The following is a 22,527-nucleotide window of genomic DNA, read 5'->3' as shown; positions in this document are numbered from 1 at the left end:
ATATTGGATTGTTTCTCCTTGATTAGATCAAGGAGTGGGTGCTTGTTTCACCCGCTTGTTTGTCCTTGTTGTCGTGTCTCCCTTCCTTGTCTGTCTTGTCTTTCTTTTCATTGTTGTAGCACATTTCTTGACTTGCTCGTCCTACGGGCGCTGGAAATGGCGCAGTTGAAAGTCTGTACCTTTAATGCTAGAGGGCTTAATGTCCCGGAAAAACGCTCGCAGATATTGTACAACATGCACAAAGAGCGTGTAAATATCCTGTTTTTACAGGAGACTCATTTTCAGGTGGGCCACACTCCACAGTTTACAAATCGTTATTATCCAGTCTGGTTCCACAGTGCCAACCCGGAATCCAAATCCAAGGGCGCTAGTACATGTATTCACAAGCCACTCTCACATAAACTGGTAGACGTCCTGGTTGACCCGGGTGGTCGGTATGTGTTTCTTAAACTGTCCATTCGGAATAAGCTGTTCACCTTGGCTAATGTGTACCTCCCCAATCAGGATCAGGCTCGGGTGTGCTGTGCGTATTTGTGGAAATTGGAGGAGTTCACGGAGGGAGTCTTAATTGTGGGCGGTGATTTTAACCTGACGTTCGATTCCAGGCTTGACACCTCCTCGGGCAGGTCTGCGGTTCCGAAGTCCCACTTGGGAGCCTTGAAAACTGTGATGCATTCCATGCAACTGATTGACGTGTGGAGGATTCTGCATCCTCAGGTAAGAGAATATACTTACTTCTCCCCGCTACATAATATGTACAGTCGGCTGGACGCCTTTCTTATTAGCCACCATTTGCTTACCTGGCATCCTACCTCTGAGGTGGGCCCTATGGTTTGGTCGGATCATGCCCCCGTATTTCTGACACTCACGTTTCCTAGCTCGGTACTCAATTTCCAATCTTGGAAACTTAACGATAATTTATTGCGTGACTCAGTGTGTGTGTCAGCCCTTAAAGGAACAGTGTCACCAACATTTTTTTTTTTATATCAGTTTTATGTTAGGGTTTTATTAAAAACGTTTATATTTATTTGTGTGTTTGTGTGTTACTTTTTTCTATTTTTACACTTTCGATTAACGACACATACAGACATGGAATACAGCAGCTCCAGTCCCATAGGGACTGCGAACGGGGCCCGTTCCATCCACTGTGGTGTACGCCGTGTGTGTGGGAACGGCGCATGCGCCGCTCCCACACAGTCCGATTTGAAATGCGCGCCGTCCGGCGCCATTTACCTGTGGACCGGAAGTCGCGGCCGGGCAGTAAGATTACTACTTCTGGTCGCGGCTTCCGGACTTGTGCACATGGAGCAGCGGCATCAGACGGAGCGGACGGACCGGAGGGAGCGGCGGTGACTGGAGCAGGTAAGTGATTTCTATGTATGTTCGTGTTTCAGTGTGTTTTACTAGTGTATGTAAACCTTCTACACTGTGTGTTAGCTCAAAAAATGGCGACACACAGTGTAGGAGGTTAGACCGTTCAAACCCCTCGTTTCTCCCGGCACTAGCCAGGATAAAGGAGGGGGGGATTCTGAGAGCTCACTAGAGCGAGGGATTTTTTCCCAATTTTGCAGCATAAAGCAATGTGGTTGCTTTACCACATGCAATGCTGCAATTTTGGGAATTGCTCCATCTAGTGACCAGTGCTGGGAAATATTATAAATTGAATCCAATTTATAATATTTCCTGACTCGTGAAAAAAATAAAAAAAATTAGAACAATGTTTAATCACCTACACACTAATTGTTTAACTAAAAAAAAACAAAACATGTTTTGCTGGCAACACATTCCCTTTAAGGACTCGCTAACCGGCTTTTTTGAGGTGCATACACATGACACCACCCCATTACCATTACAGTGGGAGGCGCTGAAGTGTGTAGTTAGGGGAGTTCTGATCCAACATGGGGCACGTTTGAAGCGGGAAAAAGGGGTAGCTATTGCGCGGCTCCTTACTCAGATACGGGACCTTGAATCCCGTCATAAGCGTGTTCTGTCCTCACAGATATTTGCGGAACTTACTACAGCGAGAGAATCCTTGCGTTCTCTGATAGACCAGTCACACGCTCGATTCAGGGACCGGATGCGAAAACATTCGTACGAATTTGCAGACAAATGTGGTAGGTCTCTGGCACGGATACTACATCCTCGCACCCAGGCGTCGTATATCCCTAAAATTACTTCTCCCTCGGGCGGTGAGGTTCATGATCCGGTGGGCATCACTGATTGCTTCAGACAGTATTACTCGGCATTATATAATCTTAAAGGCCATTTTCAGGATATGCAGGCGGATGCGTTGCGGGATAAAATAGACCGTTATGTGCACGACACTGCGTTGCCGTCACTGGGGGACGGGGAGGCCTTGGGACTTGAGGAAGATTTTTTGGAAAAGGAAGTGGAGCGTGCTATTGGAGACTCTCCCTTGGGCAAAAGTCCGGGACCCGATGGGTTTAATAATAAATTCTACAAGACATTTAAGGATCAATTGGCTCCATTCTTGACGAAAGTTTTTAATTCCGTGTCTTCCTCGTGTCCCTTTGCACCTCAGTCCCTTGAGGCCAATATTACCCTTTTACCAAAACCGGGCAAGGATCCGACGTCGTGCGCAAATTTCCGACCAATATCATTGATAAATGTAGACGTTAAGATTTTCGCGAAGTTGCTTGCCTCTCGACACTCGCCTTTCTTACCTGACCTGGTCACAGATGACCAGGTGGGGTTTGTACGTGGTAGGGAAGCGCGGGATAACACTAACAAGACCCTTCTTTTAACATCATACTGCCAATCCCATAAGATACCGATGTGTTTACTCTCGGTCGATGCTGAAAAAGCTTTTGACAGGGTACATTGGGTATTTCTCCGCAGTGTCCTGACACAGGTTGGCCTTGGCGCCACTATGGTGGATAGGATTATGGCATTATATCATGGGTCTACGGCCCGGGTTCGAGTTAATGGTTTGTTATCTGACTCTTTGTCTATTACTAATGGCACGAGACAGGGGTGCCCACTCTCACCTTTACTCTATGTTTTGGTCATGGAACACCTGGCCGTGGCACTGCGGAGCAACCCTAATGTTAATGGTGTCTGTGTTGGCGCGGAACATCACAAACTGGCACTGTATGCCGATGATCTCCTTGTGTACATTACGACTCCCATGGTTTCCTTGCCATCTTTGACCGGGGAATTTGAGCGATTTGGTCACTTGAGTAATTTTAAAGTCAACTATTCTAAATTGGAGGCATTGAATATATCTCTCGATACTGCGCTAGCCACCCATCTCGCTCGGGTTTTCCCGTTCAAATGGCAATCTAAATCTCTAAAATATTTGGGGGTGCATATCCCCACACAACAGTCGGATTTGTTCGCTTTGAATTACACACCCATTCTGCAGCGCACCTTGAGGGATTTAATGTCATATGGTGGGAACCGCATATCGTGGTTTGGGCGCATTAACGCGGTTAAAATGGACATTCTGCCCAAATTCCTATACATATTCCAAACCGTCCCTATCATAATTCCAACGAGCTTCTTCCAAACCTTACATAGGGCCATAACTAAATTTGTTTGGGGCTCCTCTAAGCCTCGTGTTCGTTTTGCTGTCCTTAGTCGGCCAAAAGTGGAGGGGGGGGGGGCAGGCTTGCCGGATTTTAAATGCTACCACCAAGCTGCGGTCCTCATGCGATTGGTAGACTGGTTCCGCTCAGGTGCGGGTAAGCAATGGGTGCGCATTGAGAAGGCTATGTCTCCCCTAGCACTGTTGTCTCTGCCTTGGTTGTCTGCTCTCCAGCGACCTTCATCTTCTCTGCCTTCCCTCACACGTCAGTTTCTTGTAGTCTGGGAGCGGATCATTGCTGCGGTGGACCTTGTTCACCGTCCAGGTCCTCTAACTCCTCTTTTTGATGACCCTTCCTTCCCTCCGGCGGTGGGTGTGGACACATTCCTCTGTTGGGAGAGACAGGACGGTGGTTTCTTGGCTAAGACTCTTACACCTGAGGGTGCAATTTTGTCACAGACTGTTGTCTCTGAGGCCTGCCCGGGGAGACGTTCAGTTTGGTGGTCCTATTTTCAGTTGCGCTCCTATCTTTCTTCCATGGGCGACCGTCTTGTATTGCTGCAGGATAAGACTCCTCTGGAGCACTATTTGTTGTTGACTGCTGCCCCCTCTCATGTGTTGTCCTATTTACACGGGATCCTTCTACCTAAATATGATTACTCTCAGCTGACATTCACTACCGCATGGGATGAGGAACTAGGGACTCGACTGAGGAGTGGGGCACATCTTTCTTCCTGGCGCATAAGTTACTGACCTCGTGCTTCGCCCAGGAAAAAAATTATAAGATTCTCACCAGATGGTACCGCTGTCCTTCTTTGCTGCATAGGATATTCCCTAATGTATCTGATGAGTGCTGGAGGTGTGGGGAGGCTCCTGGAACCATGCTGCACATTTGGTGGGACTGTCCCAAGCTTCGTCCCTTTTGGGGTAACATTTTTGATCTTGGTAACAAACTTTTTCATACTGAGGTTCAGACTTCGGCCTCCATTGGCTTACTTTCCATGGTTCCTGGATCACTCCCACACCTCAAAAAGGGTGTCTTTCGGCATTTTTTGACCGCAGCAAGAACAGTGATCCCTCGTCATTGGAAGTCCAGCATTGTACCTTCTTTGAAGGAATGGGTAACGGAGGTGAACGGAATTATGAGGATGGAGGAGTTGATGTCTGCTGATCGGGGTAAATCTGAGCTCTTTGTCCGCACTTGGGCAGTGTGGTCTGGATTCCGGGGTGGTAATGATCTACCTCTCTGGCTGGATGGCCTCTTTTGAACACCTATATAAGCCTACTTTTTGCGTGCTATGTCCGTATGTGTTTCCCCTTGTTGTCTTGTGTCTGTGTTAGTCTAAAGTATAATGTGCACTTATATGCGACAATTCTTATCCAACTGTGGGGACTGGTTTCCCTAAATAATGCACTACTCCTGCTGCACTTATGATACTGTTATTCTCATTGCATTCTTATTTAGCTTCTGCTTACTGATTAGGAGGCTACCTCCTACTGCTGTTTATATGTATCTGTATATTTTATGCGATATTGAAGTTGTTATATTGCACTGCGTGCAAATTTTGCAAATTTATGAAACAATGTGTATGCTGTTATGTTTTTTATATTTTCAAAAATAAAAATCTTTGATAAAGAAAAAACAAACAAAACATAGGTCCGTGCGACGCGCGTGATTCCCACGCGCGTCACACGGACGTATTATACGTTCATGTGAATAAGCCCTTATAAAGACAGTCCACGGCTGTGGGTGTTATTTTTATTTTTTTATTCTTTATTTTGTTGACCCAAGAGGTCCATTTTGTAACATAAAGGGTACATAAAACAAGGCAATGTACATTTAGAATACATAATCCTAAAGCAAATGTACACACAAAAAAGATAAATAAATAAATAAATACATTGTGATACATCAGTGTACAGATTTGAAAAAGAGAGAATAATGATAGGGGAACGCGAATCTCCAAAGTGAGGCTGGAGCTGAGTTCCCAATCTAGGGAATGATGAAAGAAGGTGAAAGTGGAAAGGAGAAGGGGACCCTCCACAGCATCCCATAGACAAAGGTGCTATTCTGGCTGACTAAAGGGATGCGGCTCTCAAATGATGTCTTTATAGGAGTCCGAATCCTGAAAAACTATCCATTGGGTCCAAGTTTGGCAAAACCTGGAGCTTGAATCGTGAATAACGGATGTCAAGTCCTCCATATGCATGATGTCGTTAACCTGTGAAACCAAGAGGGATAGTGTGGGGGAGATGGATCCTTCCACCGTAGCGGGATGCAATGATGTGCTGCCATCACTAGAAAGTGAAGCAGAGAACGCTTATACTTGTTCGCTGGAATGTCGCAGTGATGAAGAAGGAAGAAGGCCACATCCATAGTTACATTTGTATCTGTGACTTCAATTATCACCCGTTTTATGCCTTCCCAAAATGGGGTAAGGAGGGGACATGACCAGAAGGTATGAAGGAGGGTACCAATGTCTTGCCCACATCTCCAACACATAGGGGACGTTGTGGGGAAGATGTTATGTAGGCGGGCTGGGGTCCTATACCAGAACGAGAGTAGTTTGAAGCTTGCCTCTTGGTATCTTGAACAGATGGAAGTTTTTTGGACCAAAATGAGTATACGCTGCTCCTGTGCGGGAGAGAAGGATATCTCCAGATCCTCTTCCCATTTTGAAATGTATGTAGGGGTGGGCAAATCTGGGGGTTCCATGAGAATTTTGTAAATTGCGGACAAAGTATATCTAATCAAGTCAGAGCCTGTACAGAGGGTCTCTAGTGGAGTCTTTACCACTTGGTAGGACATAGGAGCTGAGATAGAGGTTAAAAAGTGTCGTAGTTGCAGAGAACGCCAGTGTCCCAACGGAGGAAGATCAGGAATCTGGGCCAAGTCTGCAACAGAAAGCCATTCACTGTCAAGAACCGATCTGCACGATACCATCCCGAGGATTGCCAAATACGGAAAATTGGGTCCGTCAAGCTAGTGGGAAAGGCTGGATTGCCCAGTATCGAAAACATAGAGGAAGGGAGTGGCAAGCAAGATGTCCTTACCGAGGGGAGAGAGCAGCACACTAGTGTTGGGCCTATAGTAGGGTGATGGTGGAGATGTCTGAGTTGGCTACGGTGCAGCCACGGAAGAGCCGATAATGGAATAGAGTAGAAACACTGCTCCAGAGACACCCAAGACTTAAAGGTCGCGTATCTGCACCAATCAACTACCCGAGCAAGATGAGATGCTATCTAGTAGGTGCGGACGTCAGGTAGTGCTAGCCCTCCCGATACCCTAGAGCGACACAATAGCGTGCGGGAGAGACGTGGAGTCTTACCATTCCAAATAAACGTAATCTGAAGAGAGTTGACCATTTTAAAGAACTGTGTTGGGATGGCTATGGGAAGGGTCTGAAATAGATATAGTAGCCTGGGAAGTGCATTCATTTTGAAGATGGTACAGCGGCCCATCCATGTAAAGGTGCCTTTAGACCATCTGGTGCAATCTGCCTTAAGTTCAGCAAGGAGTGGGGGAAAATTTAATTGAAAGAGATCTCTCAGGTCTGCTGATAAGCGAACCCCGAGATATTTCAGAGTTGTCGGAGTCCATTTAAAACTGAAAGAATGTTTCAGTGTCGCGAAAAGATGGGGTGAGAGAGAGATGTTCAGGGCTTCGGACATAGAGAAATTAATTTTAAAATTGGATAAACTTGAGAAGCGTTGGAATTCCCGCATGAGATTAGGAAGGGAGACAGTTGGAGTGGTCAGAAAAAAAAGCAGATCGTCTGCGTAAGCAGCCACCTTGTTAGTTGAGGTATTCGTTTCTAGTCCCTTCACATCCGGGTTCGCACGTATATGGCGTAAAAAGGGCTCTAGTGTCAGTATAAAGATCAGGGGTGAGAGGGGGCAGCCCTGTCTGGTGCCGTTGTGTATAGCAAATTCCTCTGAGAGAAGTCCATTTACTCGAACTCGAGCAGATGGGCATGAGTATAGTGACATTATCCAGCCCATCATATGGGATCCAAGGCCCAGACGTGTGAGGGTTTCTTCCATAAAGGTCCAGTTGACTCTATCAAACGCTTTTTCCGCGTCCGTAGATAAAAGCATAAGGGGTATATTGGAGATTTTGGCCTTGTGGATAAGATTGATGGCTCTAGTTGTATTGTCACGTGCCTCTCTACCTGCCATGAACCCTGCCTGGTCTGTATGCACAACTCATCCAATCAATGGTGCAAGACGATCCGCCAGAATCTTGGCAAATAATTTGATATCCGTATTGAGGAGGGATATAGGTCTGTAGCTGGCACATTGTGTAGGGTCTTTCCCAGGCTTGGGGATCACCGCGATATGAGCCCTAAGGGTATCGGGAGGGATGGGGGAGGAGGCCGAGTAGGAGTTAAAGGAGGCTAGGAAATGTGGACCTAGGGCCGTCAAAAACTTTTTATAATATTGGATTATGAATCCATCTGGGCCAGGTGCCTTGCCTGTTCGGGAGTGCTTTAAAGCGTATGAGAGTTCTTGTGTAGTAAGTGGTTCTTCCAGGCTAGTAATGTTATCTTCCGATAGGGCGGGTAGACCAGAATCTGCGATATATTTAGGGATATTAGATCTGAATTCCCGGGATGCCACAGACGGATTAGTAGAGTCCGTATTATACAGGGCAGCGTAGTAATCCCGGAATGCAGAGGCTATGTCCAACGGCAAACGAATCCGTGTTTGTAAGTGGGATACTATCGAGGGTATATAATTCTGGGTTTGTTGAGTCCGCAAGGCTCTAGCCAGGGACCTACTACTTTTGTTGCCATATTCGTAGTAGTGACGTTTACACTTAGAAAGCGTAGCCTTGGCTCGGGCCATTAATAAGGTTCGCAGTTCCTCTCTTTTGCGGAGGAGGGCGATCCTACATTCCGGGTCATGGGAACGTTTGTGTGAGATCTCAAGGATCTCGATTTCGGACCGCAAACGGACCGTGGCCACCGCCCGTTCTCTCTTCAAGCGGGCTCCATGTTTGATAAATATACCCCTGATCATGCATTTATGAGCCTCCCAGATAATGCGAGGATTGATGGTCTCAGTGGCATTAGTTGCAAAGTAGTCAGCTATATTGCGTTGAATATCAGCAGTAACAACTGAATCCGAAAGAAGCGTTGGGTTCAGTTTCCACTGAGATTGGCGGTATAGAGGGGAATATCGAGAGAGGGTCAAGGTGACTAAAGCATGGTCTGAAAGGGAAATCGAGTAAATATCGGCAGAGCGTATAGAGTGTAGCGAGTGATGTTTGACGAAAAAAAGATCAATTCTGGAGTATTTGTCGTGTACTGCGGAGTAAAAGGAAAAGTCCCTATCTGCTGGGTGTAGGAGACGCCACGTGTCCACTAATTGGTGTTCGTGAAATGATTTCATAATGCGGCGCAGATGTACCCTCGAGAATGATGAAGAACCTACGGAAGTGTCTAGTGTGGGATCTAGCGCTACGTTGAAGTCCCCTCCCAGAACAATGGTACCCTCCCCAAACTCCTCCAGAGCATTCAGAAAGCCAACCAGGGCTGTGCTTTGACCGGAGTTGGGTAGATAAAATGAGGCAAAGGTGTACACTTGAGAGTCAATAGCACCTTTGATCAAGAGCATCCGTCCCGATTCATCACCGCGAGACCCCTTGAATTCCCAAGGGAGAGATCTGGAGATCAAAATGCTTGTCCCCCTGGATTTCGTGTCAGGAGAAAAACTATGATATGCATTGGGGAACCATGCGTTAGAGAGTTTGAAAGGTTTTTGCTGGCATAGGTGCGTCTCTTGGAGGAACGCCACCTGTACATGTTTGCCTTTCAGCAAATTGAAAAGTATGGATCGTTTTCCAGGGCTGTGTAACCCCTTGACATTCAATGAGCCTATTATCAGGTCCGTTTGTGTGTGTTGCGTCATATCTGCCCTGGGATGCGATGGAGGGGGAGGGGAAGGCGAAGGAAAGGGCAAAAAGAGGACAGGTAAGGATAAAAAAAAAAAGAAAGAGAATGAGACGATACACAAGAAAGAGGTCCGAAGGCCGACTCCTAGAAGGTACGAAAACCTGTAAAGGAGGGTTGTTAAATTTGTGGGGACCTGGAAAACCACGGGGGGGGGGGAGCCCCGGACCGCAAACATAATAATCAAACAGTAAACCATTTCTTCCATCGCCTACCAATGGGGAGGCGATGGAGGCACAAACAATGACAGAACCGACGTGCATCTCTCAGCTTCTAATAGCCCGGGGTAGGTTAACCTAAAACCTGCGCTAAGAGCCATGGCCTCTTATGAATAACCTATAGAGTTGCAGCACCCTTCTGGATAAGTATTAAAGGCTGCTATAACCGCATATCAGACATAAATCCGTCCTTGTAGCTGTTAAGAGGATTTGAAAAATTGACATGCAACTGATATATACCTGGCAGACACCGCATTTTAAAATTACCTGAAATACAGGCTAGAAGAATCATATGAAATTCCCCATACCCACCGTCGCAATCAGTTGTCTAATATAGTGAACCAGCAAGAGGGAGGGGATGAGGGAGGTAACAGTAGGCTAAGTGCCTCATGCGCTGCAGGTGATAACACGCCCTCTAAACATCTTCGGACACTAACCCCTTATTATGTCGGTCTGTAATTGACACTTAAACTACTACGGTATAATTAGCACGTATTTCCTGAGGGCTAAGTAGAGACCTATAGCAGCCATTATATCTATACAGTAAATCTGAACATCTTATGAAAAAGCTGGGCAAAACATTTGGTTGCAAGAGAACCTTGTTAGGTACCTAGCAAAGCATTATATGGACAAAATAACATTTGGCGACATTGAGTCCCTTGAACAACCATGCTGTAGGCGGCCTAGCAAAACATTGACAAGTAAAAGTATATTAGCGGGAATGTCCTCTTTAGGCCTCAGGCGGGACCCGGTGGGAGAGGTCGATTAACGGAAGATGTGGTGCTCCCGGGATGGATCTGCTTCGGATGGGCTGGCCAGGTCTGTTGGGGCGACGACGTTGAGGTTGTTCAATTCTGTCCAGGGCTAGCCAGTCCGGAACTGGGAACGGCTCGATCTGAAGAAAACGAAATAGGCCCTCAAGATCCGAGGAGTGGCGCAGGATGTAGAAGCCAGAGTTGTTCTTCACGACAACATGGAACGGGTGTCCCCATCTATAAGTGGCACCTGCGGACTTGATCTTTTCAAGCAGAGGATGCAGGAGCCGTCTCATATAAAGTGTCCGTGGGGAGACATCAGGGTATATAGTAACCGTACTTCCTTCGACTGAGACCGGACCATGTGACCATGCCCCCCGAATAATTGCATCTTTGTCGGAGAAGACAATTCGAGCGGGCCTGGGCGCGAAACTCTGTGAATTCGATCTAGGAGAAAAGTCGCTTCTGGTGGTCGATTAGTGAGCTTGTTGAATAGAATAGAAACTCTGGTCGCCAGCTCATCTCGTGGGCCAAGGTCTGGAAGGCCCTTCAAACGTACATTGTATCTGCGTCCTCTGTTCTCCTGATCATCTAACTGAAGCGCCAAGGATTGTAAATGTGTTCTAGTGTCCGTGGCAGCTCTTTACAAAGCAGTTACTCTGGAGTCAATGGCAGACACAGTATTTTCAGATGTAAGAGCCCTAGAGTCTATTCTGATCACATCCTGACGCAGGTCAGCTATATCTTGCTGATGTGCCTGCTCAACCCTGGACACCAGAGAGTCAAGGTCCTGCCGGGTGGGGAGGGCTTGTATCATCTCCCTCAGTAGTTGTAGGTCAGCGTGTAAGCCAGATGGCCCAGCCTGAACTTCAGGGGCATATGTGTGTGTTATAATGGCGGGCAAATCTCTCACTGAGGACATGTTGAGGGGAGAGACAGAGCTTACCGCATCCTGGGTGTTGCAGCAGGGAGGAATCGTGTCGGCAGTTGGGACCGCATGTGCTGACTGTAGCCGGGGAGCAGGAGGAGAGGGAGCCAGAGTGACTGTGGCCGGATGTGGCGGCAATGCGTCCGCCATTGCTGCTCGCTGGTCCGCGGCCGTTTGCGAGGAGGAGAGGAAGCGCTCCATGCTTTTACAGCGGCCAGAGGAGCGAGGTAAGGACCGGGAAGTTCCAGGGCAGGTTCCGCTACGTTTTCCTGGCATCGCCTGCCGGGTTTACCCGGGAAATATGGCTGGTATTCAGCTGCTGGTGCGGAGCTCCCCCAGAATGCGTGCTCACGGCTCCATAGCTAAGCCACGCCCCTCCTGTGGGTGTTATTTAAGGGGATTCACACTAGAGACCTTTATGGCACATCAATAGTATATGCCACCAATGCCTGATTGGTCTGGCGTGGAGGGTGGGCTATTTCGTAAGCAGGAATCCCCCCAGATCCTAAGAGCAGGGAAGCCTGGTCCCTGGTGAAGAGATGGTTGCACATTCATTGCTCGCTCTCTGTTTAGTGGGGAATGGAGGACTTGCTGGCTCCTTCCCGAGTTTACAGCAGGTGATTCGGGGAGGTCCAAAGAGCGGGATTACTGCAATCAGCTTATTGTTGGAGAACTCTTAAACGATACGGTTGACCGCTTTGGACCACCCCTTTTTGTTTGTTAGTTCTCCGACAAAAGGTTGAATGCGGTAGTCCCACTCCTTGAACCTCCTCGGACCTAACATCTAAAATAATATATAAAGTATTTTACAAAACTGTGTCAATCATGGAAAGCCACAGGAATAAAATTTTATTAAGGAGTCATCAATATCTTTGTTGATGTCATAACCGCAAAGTGTTTTTTCCTTGAATATATGCAAGATATTTACAAGACAAAAATGATGGAGTTCAAAACCTCCAATATGTTGGAACAAGCATCATGCCGTACAGTATATGACATTATGAAATGACTGATTTGTAACACAGAGAATAAAACTGTAGACAGACATGGCGGATAAGGCTGGGGAAAAAAATTAACCCTATATATGAAAACTAGTTCAGACGAGTGGAGGAGCTGCTGGGGGCATCCAATCAAATTACGTATGATTTTACCAGTGCGTCGTGAAAAATTGAAGATGTCATCTGAATTGTTGATGGGTGCAACTGCTCTTGTCTGAGCTGGTTTTTATATGTGCCGTTTTCCTCTAAATAAAGAATTCTTTACATCTTCGGCTTTTAAAGTGCGGAATGAAAAATTAAATATTCCATGACAATCTGAAGCTTTGGACAAGTTTCAGCTAAGGGTATGTTCACACGTAGTGACCAAAAACGCCTGAAAACACTGCGTGTGAACATACCCTTAGACTCCAAGGCTACGTCACTGCTCACCCCTATTATAATATACCTTATGGCATAACATGGGCTGCTACTAATGTGTTCTCATCCCATTTCTTGAAATACAACAGGTATTGTTTATCCTGGTGCAAATAACCGTGCCATGTTCTTTCTTATATGGCCTTTGTTTTCCTTTTCTCCACCAAATTTTTCAAGAAGAATTCACCTAAAAAAAGAGAGAGAACATAATGATTATGCAATCTCGCCTAAAATTTGCAGAAACACTTAAAAAAAGAAAAACAACTACCAGAAGTAAGAAAGAAGTCCTTTTTATTGTACAGGAAAGTGGAAAAAGTTTTCATTAGACATTTTATTAATGAGACACACAAATTCACTGTTGTGAAAGCTTTAATTTCTTCCATGGATTTCATCGATTTTTTCTTTTCTTTTTGGTCGCTGAATGTGAAGTTAGGCGTAATGCACAGGACCGCAGTTTTGCGGCCGGGTAGTATCCGCAATTGCAGATAGTATAGAATACATACTTTCCTATGGGCCAACGTACACGACCGTGGTTTCCATGGTCCAAGCATTGCCCGGAGCCCGTACCGTTAAAAAAAAAAAATAGGACATGTCATTATACGGTCCGCCTTTGCAGTCCGGGCTGATTGAAATCACTGCACATCTTGTGTGTGCACGGTCTGTGATTGCAGACAGCCAGCGGGTGACACTCTGTGGCCTGTCCATGCCGTAATCACGGACCATACACAAAGCTACGGCTGTGTGCAGGGGGCCTAACACTTCTCAATGGGCACTTTGTAATGCTTAATTTTTCCTGTGGTGGACTTTAAAGTAGATCTGTCATCAGACTATGCTGCCCTATTTAATTCTAATGAAATTTGTAAAACAACCTGCGTTCTGACACAAGTCCCCTTCTCCCCCTGGAAGGGCTTAGTAGACAGAGGACGGCCATATGATTGGTCAGGTGACTTGGCCACGTGACTGCATCCCCTTCTGCACCGCCGCTGATTACATTAAGCGCATGCGCAGAATCTTCTGTATTTGTGCATGCGCTAAGAGAATTAAGTGCCTGCACAGAAGAGCAGAAGAGAAGGCATTCATGTGGCCAAATCACTTGACCACCGCCATCTTTGAAATCTATGGGGGACCCTGAAATTAAGTGTAGGGGTGAGTGATGGGGGTAACAGATGCTTGTGTCAGAACAAAACAACTTAAGGCATCTCAGAAATTGCATTAGAAAGTGGACAAACCCTTTAAGCGTAACTTAGTGTGAGGACACTCACACTATGTCCTCCCTTCTATTTGGCTAATAGGAGCGATGAAAGTATACACCAGTCAGCCATTAGTCACTGATGAGAGGGCAGGCGGGCGGAGGACTACCCCCATGAATACACCAGACTCATGTCTATGACACCAGGTTCCCGCAGATTACAGCTGATCATTGGGGTTCCTAGCAGTGAGATATCCTATTATCTGCATGTTGTCTGGGGACCTTTCTAACAAAAAAGTATTGTCCAAAGTGTCCATGTTCACACTTTTGACATATACAAAAAAAAATTGAATTAGATAATAAAAAATCATTATACCCCCATGACTCAATCAGATCCTGAGACGCCTTCTAAAACTTCCCAAAAAGAGAAGTACATAATGTGCAGAGTTCAATCATACATATAACATGCATATATCTTTACATAAGCCCCGAACTAAATAGACCATGTGGAGTCGACACGTGTTCAGATTAGGCACAGGGTGAGGTTAGATGTATAACTGCTCATCTTCTCACCTATGTAGTAGGGGATAAAAAAGCCCCCTAAATGTGACAACCAGATAGCACATATCTTTTCTCATTGGTAAGAAAATAAATACGGTTATCTACCACAAAGCTAATATACAGTAGTGTTAAAAAAAAGTAGCAGTCCAACTTTACTAACCTGATAAATCAATTATTTTGGTAGGTGATATTTCTGCATAGCAAATAATTTACTTGTAAAGGGCCTTTTACACTGGCCAATTATCGGGAAAACGCTCATTCATATCGTTTACGCTCGTTGCCGATCCTTGTTCTGTGTAAACAGGGCAGCGATCAGCAGATGAACGAGAAAAAGCTTGTTCATCGGCTGATCGTATCGTTTTAAAACTGAAAAATATTATTGTTGCCGGCAGCACATCTCCCTATGTACACAGTGAGACGTGCTGCCGACATGATAATAATGTATGGGGACGAATGATCGGAGTAACGAGCGCTCATCCCCCATATTAGCTCCTGGTGAAAGGAGCAAACAAGCGCCAATCAACGAGCCGTCTCGTTGATCGGCGCTCGTTTACACAGCACAGGAGTAGAGTAGAAGAAAAAAACAGACCCAACAATTCGGACATGCATGCCGCTCATTCTGAGTAATTGAATCATTAATTGAAAGGGGCAAAATAATAGCAGTGAGGAGTCCAATTGGTGAAGTCGTTCATTCTGTGGAATAAGGCCAAGTTCACACGTTGCGTAACTACTACAGAATTAGTTCCGGAAAACCTGCAGCATAAAACAGTAGCAGCAAAGTGGATGAGATAGAACAAATCTCATCCACCCTCTGCGTAAATATTGAGCGGAAAAAAACGCTCAGAAATTGACATACGGTGCGGAATTTTATTCCACAGCGTATCAGTTTCATTTGCATAAATGCTGCTTATTTGTTGCAGGTTTTTCCCATTGAATTCAATGGGAGGTAAAACCTGCAACAAATAGCAGCTGTCACGTTTTTTGCGGTGGAGTCGCAGAGATTCCACCGCAAAAAACACAACTCAGAATTTTCTTAATCATATTTACAGAGAAGTCTGTGTTTCTTCCTCCAGGCCGGCCTACTGGGATGATGTTTCATCCTATGTGACCGCTGCAGCCAATCACAGGCCGTACCAGCAGTCACATGGGATGAAACGTCATCCCAGGAGGCCGGCCTGTATGACGTCAGAGGGCTGGCCTCCTGAGATGACCATGACCATGAGATCCCATGTGACCATGTGTTGTAAAGAGAAGTGTATGACACTGACCAATGAGCTTCATACACTTCTCTTCATTCCAGCTCAGCTTGTTTGACTGCACAACGTGATCTCGCGAGATCACACTGACGGGACTTCCTCCCACAGGTCCTTCACCGGAGCGATGGAAGAGTCAACAGACATCGCCTCCAGCCGTGCCTGTTCAGTCTTCCATGGCTCTGATGAAGAACCTGTGGGAGGAAGTGATATCACGCTGTGCAGTGAAACAAGCTGGGCATGACTGAGGAGAAGTGTATGACGCTGATTGGTCACTGATTTGTCAGCGTCATACACTCCTCTGTACAACGCCCACTTGGTAAAAAGTTAAAAACCGCCCAGTTGTCTATTAAGAAACTAATTAGCATTAATCTAAAATTGTTCATAACTTACTCAAAAATGATCGTTTTTCAAAATAAAAACCACTGCTATTATCTACATTACAGCGCCGAGCAGATTATGTAGGAGATAGGGCACTTATAATCTGGTGACAGAGCCCCTTTAAGTGAAGCCAAGTTACCAGCAAGAACTCCCCGCAAAGTTCCATTGTTGAAAGAAAAACATGTCCTGAATAGGTTAAAATTTGCCAAGGAACACATTGACTGGCCCAAAGAGAAATGGTGCAACATTTTGTGGACTGATGAAAGCAAAATTTATCTTTTTGGGTCTAGTGGCCACAGACAGTATGTCAGACGACCCCCGAGCACTGAATTCAAGCCACAGAACACTGTGAAGACAGTAAAGCATGGTGCTGCAAATATCATGATATGGGGATGTTCTCATACCATGGTGTTGGGCATATTTATTGCATACAGCGATCATGGATCAGTTTGAATATATCAAAAGACTTGAGTAGATCATGTTGCCTTATGCTGAAGAAGAAATGCCCAACACAACAATGACCCAAAACACAGCAGTAAGGGCCTGTTCACATCAGCTTTGGCTTTCCGTTCCGGGGTTCCGTCGGAGGGTGAACCCCACACCGCAAAGTAAAACTGAAACCACAGCTTCTGTTTCCGTCACCATTGATATCAATGGTGACAGAAACTTTGCTAATGGTTTCCGTTCGTCACCATTCCGGCAGGTTTCCGTTTTAACGATGGAATCAATAGCGGAGTCGTCTGCGCTATTGATTCCGTGGGAAAAACGGAAACCTGCCGGAATGGTGATGAGCGGAAACCATTAGCAATGTTTCCGTCACCATTGATATCAATGGTGACTGAAACGGAAGCTGTGGTTTCAGTTTGACTTTCCGTTGTTGGGTTCACCCGACGGAAACCTCCGATGGAACCCCGGAACGGAAAGCGAACGCTGATGTGAACAGGCCCTAAGAGAACAACATCTTGGTTATAGACAAACAGGATTGAGGTAATGGAGTGGCAGCCCAATCCCCTGACCTCAATCCCTAGAGAACTTGTGGGGTGACTTATAAAATGCAGAAGAACTGTGTAGTCTGAATGTCGTCCAATCTTCCTGGACTGGATACCTGCTCAGAGGTGCCAGAAGTTGGTCCACTGTATGCAACACAGATGTCAGGCAGATCTCAGAAACAAAGGTTATGCCACTAAACATTGGTTCAGTAAAGTGAAATCTGAAACATTTTTTTCAGTTTATACTTTAAATTTTTGTGTTTTTCAAGACAAATGCCGGCACTGCTATTTTTTTGAACAGCCTAATATTCCTTTTTCCTTACCTTCTGGAAAGGATTAACACAAACTGGAGAAATGTTGTTATCGTTTTGATTTGGAAGTGAATGTGTGTTATTTCCAGTGCGTTTGCATTTAGGCAAATAAAAGTTATTATAATAATTTTGCGCTTTATTTGCTTTTTCAAACTCACTGCTATTTTTTTGAACACTACTGTAAGTATCAGCTACATATCCATAAAACAGTCTCGGCAGTAAAACCTGAAAATATGCTGCGGCGTACCGGCTTTGTAAGAGGATCGGACCAGAGGACCGCTGGCTGTGTACAGGAATCCTAGCTCGTTGCCTATTTTCTCCCAGTGCTTAAACTTTTCAGGTGTAACATATTCTTCAACCTGCGGAAGACCGATAACAACTTAAGTGGCAAATAAACCAATATTCAAAGAAAAGCACGCATCGAATATTATTAGCTACTTGAGCCCCAGAAACACTCTGGTATGTCTAGAAAAAAAATCTCATTGCATTCTGAGGCTGTAATGTTACCTTAAGATGACGTTTTGTTGGCTGCATGTACTGTCCAAGGGTCAGACAGTCTACTTCTGCTTCACGTAGAGCTGTCAATAAGGTACAAAATACACATCATCAGCTTCATGGTTATCCCAACACATGACTAGTGGGAATATAACCCAATGTTTACTCCTAGTTACTCACCTGTCATAGTGTCATAGACTTGTTCATCTGCCTCTCCTAACCCCAGCATGATGGACGTTTTTGTTACAATGTCAGGGCGCACATTTTTGGCATATCGCAGGACGCTAATAGATTGCCCAAAGTTTGCACGAGGGTCACGGACTTGCCTACAAATATATTGAAAAGTTAATGTCATTGCTTGTGATGGGCTGTTAGGTAACATAATACCTTGCAGCGACCAGCACGGTTCACAGCCGCACTACTGATTCCATACACTCCTCCAGCTCAGTATAGTAAAAATCCCCCTTTTTCCCTTATCAGTCCTTTATTATTAATAAAAATAAACAAATAAACTATACATAATTGGTATTGACGCGTCCGTGACGGCCTGAACTACAAAATTATTTCGTTATTTATCCCGCGCGGTGAACGCCGTAAAAGAAAATAATAATAAACCGAACCACAATTGTTTGGTCACTTCACCTCCCAAAAAATGGAATAAAAAGAGATCAAAAACTCGAATGTACATAAAAATGGTACTGATCGAAACGACAGTTCATTACGCAAAAAACACGGCTTTCTTGATGGAAAAATAAAAAAGTTCTGGCTCTTAGAATAAGGTAACACAAAAAGTAAATGACACAAAAAGTAAATGATTTTTTACAAAAAATATTTTATTGTGCAAACGCCATAAGACATAAAAAAAACTATAAAGATATGATATGGTATCGGCGTAATCGTATCGCCCCGCAGAATAAAGTTAATGTGTCATTTATAGCGCACGGTGAACGCTGTAAAAAAAATTTGAATAAAAAAACAATAGTAGAATTGCTGTTTTTTAATCACCACGCCTTTTAAAAATAAAATAAAAATGTATCAAAAAGCCGCATGCACCCCAAGAAAACTACAATGAATTCCTCAAGGGGTCTAGCTTCCAAAATAAGGTCACTTTTGGGGGGTTTCCACTGTTTTGCCACCACAAGACCTCTTCAAACCGGACATGGTGCCTAAAAAAAAGGAGGCCTCAAAATCCACTAGGTGCTCCTTTGCTTCGGAGGCCGGTGCTTCAGTCCATTACCGCACTAGGGCCACATGTGGGATATTTCTCAAAACTGCAGAATCTGGGCAATAAGTATTGAGTTGCGTTTCTCTGATAAAACCTTTTGTGTTATAAAAACAAAGTGGTATAAAAAGGGTTTTCTGACAAAAAAAAAAACCATGTAAATTTCACCTCTACTTTGCTTTAAATTCCTGTGAAACACATAAAGGGTTAATAAACTGTCTAAATGCTGTTGTGAATACTTTGAGGGGTCTAGTTTCTAAAATGGGGTGTTTCATAGGGGTTTCTAATATATAGGCCCCTCAAAGCAACTTCAGAACTGAACTGGAACCTAAAAAAATAAATAAATGAGGCAATATTTTGCTTCTTACATTATACTGATAATGAGCCGTGCCCACCCCGAGATGACCCCAGTTTTGACCGTTTGTATAAACGGAGACCCCTATTAGACCATTTCAGTGCCCGGTTTTCCCAAGCATACACCCCGAGAAGTGTATTTCTATTGATGAGTCCCTGGTACATTTTAAAGGGAGGCTTCAATTCCGCGAGTACCTGCCGGGTAAGAAGGCAAGGTATGGCGTGAAGATGTATAAGCTGTGCGAGAGTGCATCAGGGTATACCTACAAATTTAGGATATATGAAGGGAAGGACACCAGTGCTCAGCCCCCAGAATGCCCCCCTTACTCTGAGTTCATGCAAACATTGTGTGGGATTTGGTGCACCCACTGCTGGACCAGGGTTACCACCTCTACCTGGATAATTTTTTTTTTTTTCTTATTCAAAATTTTTATTGAGTTTCAGAACACAAAATTTACAAAACATAGTGGAGGGAAGGCCTCCACACCTTAAATAAAAACAAACAAGGTCAGTGGACCAAAGCAAAAACAAACAAAACACCAAAAGGAAAATCAATAATGTGCAACACATCTCAACATGAAAAAGAATGGTCGGTATACAACAGTAGCATGAGTAATCCTAGAGGCATAACAACAGAATGTACAACGAGACCACTTAATTCAAACAGAGAAGAAGAGGCACATTACCCTAGACAGGGGAAGAGAAAGTATAGAAAAAGGCCCCAAGAGAGGGAGGGATAGGAGGGAGGGGAGAGGACAAGGGGATCCTGGACTCCAGTTCTGGCGTATTATGAATGAAAATCAGCAGCGCGCAAAAGCCATAGTACATTTCACAGGGGTATAGGCCGACTCAGGTTACCGCCGTGAGGTAGGAAGGAGAAGAAAGAAACACTATCCAAGGAGACCATGTAGACGTGTATTTTACCACAGATGCCGGGGAGTGAGCCACCAAGTGTTCCATTCGCTGTATCAAGGCAACTTCCCGAAACCACTCATCTAATGTTGGGGGTTTGGCCGTTTTCCACCTGCGCGGGATCACTGACTTTGCCGCCTGAAGGAGATGTCTAGTTAGGGAGCTTTTATAAACGTGTATTGGCATCGGGAACATGAATAAAAGAGCTGCTTCCGGAGAGTTGGGGACATAGACTCCAGTAACCTCCAATATTAATTTAAGCACCGCATCCCAAAAACTCCTCAACAAGGGGCAACTCCACCAAACATGAGACATAGAACCTCCTACAGCACCACAACGCCAACAATTGTCAGGCACAGACGGATACCATTTATGAAGCGCAGCCGGGACCCTATACCATCTAGAGACAATTTTGTAACTAGTTTCCTGGGCCCTAATGGCTATAGAGGCTTTTTGTGAGAGGGAGAAACACCGCTTCCACTGTGCGTCAGTAAATGTAGTATGTAATTCTCTCTCCCAGGCCCCGCAGAAGGAGGGTAGTTGTTGGGAACGCTGTGAAAGGAGTAATTTATATATTGTGGATATGGTATGGGTAGGTGGCTGGGAGGAGACACATAGGCGCTCAAAGTCCGTCAACAACCTGTGAAGGTGTGCGCGTCGGTTAACTGTTCCATAAAAATGTTTTAACTGGGCATATTCATATATATGGCGAGTGAGGGGCACGGCATCGGGGCAGATGGAGGTTAGGGGGAGAAGAGAGGAAGCGGAGAGGACCTGAGCAAAATACATGGGGCCGGTGGGCGGCCTGCCTAGGAAGGAGCGACCAGCCTTACCAGCAGGAAAGGCTGGATTATCTGTGATAGGAGTTAAAGGACCCAGGGGGTCTATAAGCGAACATCCAGGCCCTAAGGACCTCAACGCCATGAGGGTATGGTAAACAACAAAGGAGGCTTGAGTCGGTCTGTTCCCGGGCAGGATCCACGGCAGGGATGATAGGGTACTGGGACATAGTTGTTGAGCCAAACGGACCCATAGTTTTGATTCTCGGTTATGAAAAAAATCTAAAACACGTGCGTGAGTTGATGCCAGATAGTAGAGCCGACAATCCGGCAGACCAACCCCACCCGTACCCCTGGAACGAGTCAGCAGAGCCCGGCTCAGACGTGGACGACCAGTCGGCCAAATGAAGGAGCCGAAGCATCGCTGAAGCCGCAACCAATAGGAGGATGGAATAGAGATGGGGATCGTCTGCAGGAGATAAAGTAAGCGGGGGAGGAGAGACATCTTAATAATATTGATACGACCAAACCAGGAAAACTCAGTCTTATGCCAGGAATTAAGATCAGTGCGAAACTTGGCCAGTAGGGGGATAAAATTATTTGTAAACAATTGTGTAAGGTCCCCACTTATACGGGCACCCAAATATGTAATACCCCTGGAGGGCCATGAAAAGGGGAAATTACTTTGGAGAAGCGATACTAACGGGCCTGGAAGAGAAACATTTAACGCCTCAGACTTAGAGAAATTGATTTTGAAATTAGACCATGTTCCAAAACGAGACAACTCGGACATCAGTGAAGGAAGAGAGACATGAGGGTCTGTGAGATAGACCAATAGGTCATCAGCAAATGCCGAGCACTTGTATTCCTTCCCTCCAATGTTAATACCCTTAATATCCGTGTTGCTCCGAATGGAGGCCATGAGGTGTTCCATAACCAGGACATACAACAGGGGGGATAGGGGACAGCCCTGTCGTGTGCCATTGTAAATAGGGAAAGGTGCCGAGAGGGAGCCATTTATTTTTATTTGGGCCGAAGGCGTGCGATACAATGCCATAATTTTTGCCAAGAGAGAAGGTCCTATTCCCACATGCCGAAGGGTTTGGTAAAGGGCAGGCCACGATATTCTGTCAAATGCCTTTTCAGCATCCAGGGACAGGATCATGAGCGGGATTCGGTTAGTCTGGGCGTGGTGAATGATATCGAAGGTTTTAAGGGTGTTGTCACGGGCCTCCCGACCAGGCACAAACCCCACCTGGTCCGGGTG

At 45.4% G+C, this 22,527-nt stretch overlaps 1 protein-coding gene across 1 annotated transcript in view; it reads right to left on the bottom strand.

Annotated features, from left to right (window-relative positions):
• Positions 1 to 12,236: 12,236 nt before the first annotated feature.
• LIAS (lipoic acid synthetase) overlaps positions 12,237 to 22,527 on the bottom strand; it is a 38,545-nt gene continuing 28,254 nt past the window's right edge. The window contains exons 8-11 of the mRNA XM_075859240.1: positions 18,174 to 18,319; positions 18,006 to 18,076; positions 17,746 to 17,857; positions 12,237 to 13,001 (exon numbers count right to left, since the gene is read on the bottom strand). Of these exons, the coding sequence (XP_075715355.1) occupies positions 12,949 to 13,001; positions 17,746 to 17,857; positions 18,006 to 18,076; positions 18,174 to 18,319 (382 nt within the window). The 3' untranslated portion in view covers positions 12,237 to 12,948. The remainder of the gene's footprint in view (positions 13,002 to 17,745; positions 17,858 to 18,005; positions 18,077 to 18,173; positions 18,320 to 22,527) is intronic.

Source organism: Rhinoderma darwinii, chromosome 1 (assembly GCF_050947455.1).
Source record: "Rhinoderma darwinii isolate aRhiDar2 chromosome 1, aRhiDar2.hap1, whole genome shotgun sequence".
NCBI classification, from domain to species: Eukaryota; Metazoa; Chordata; class Amphibia; order Anura; family Rhinodermatidae; genus Rhinoderma; species Rhinoderma darwinii.
This window is presented reverse-complemented; position numbering and strand designations above follow the sequence as displayed.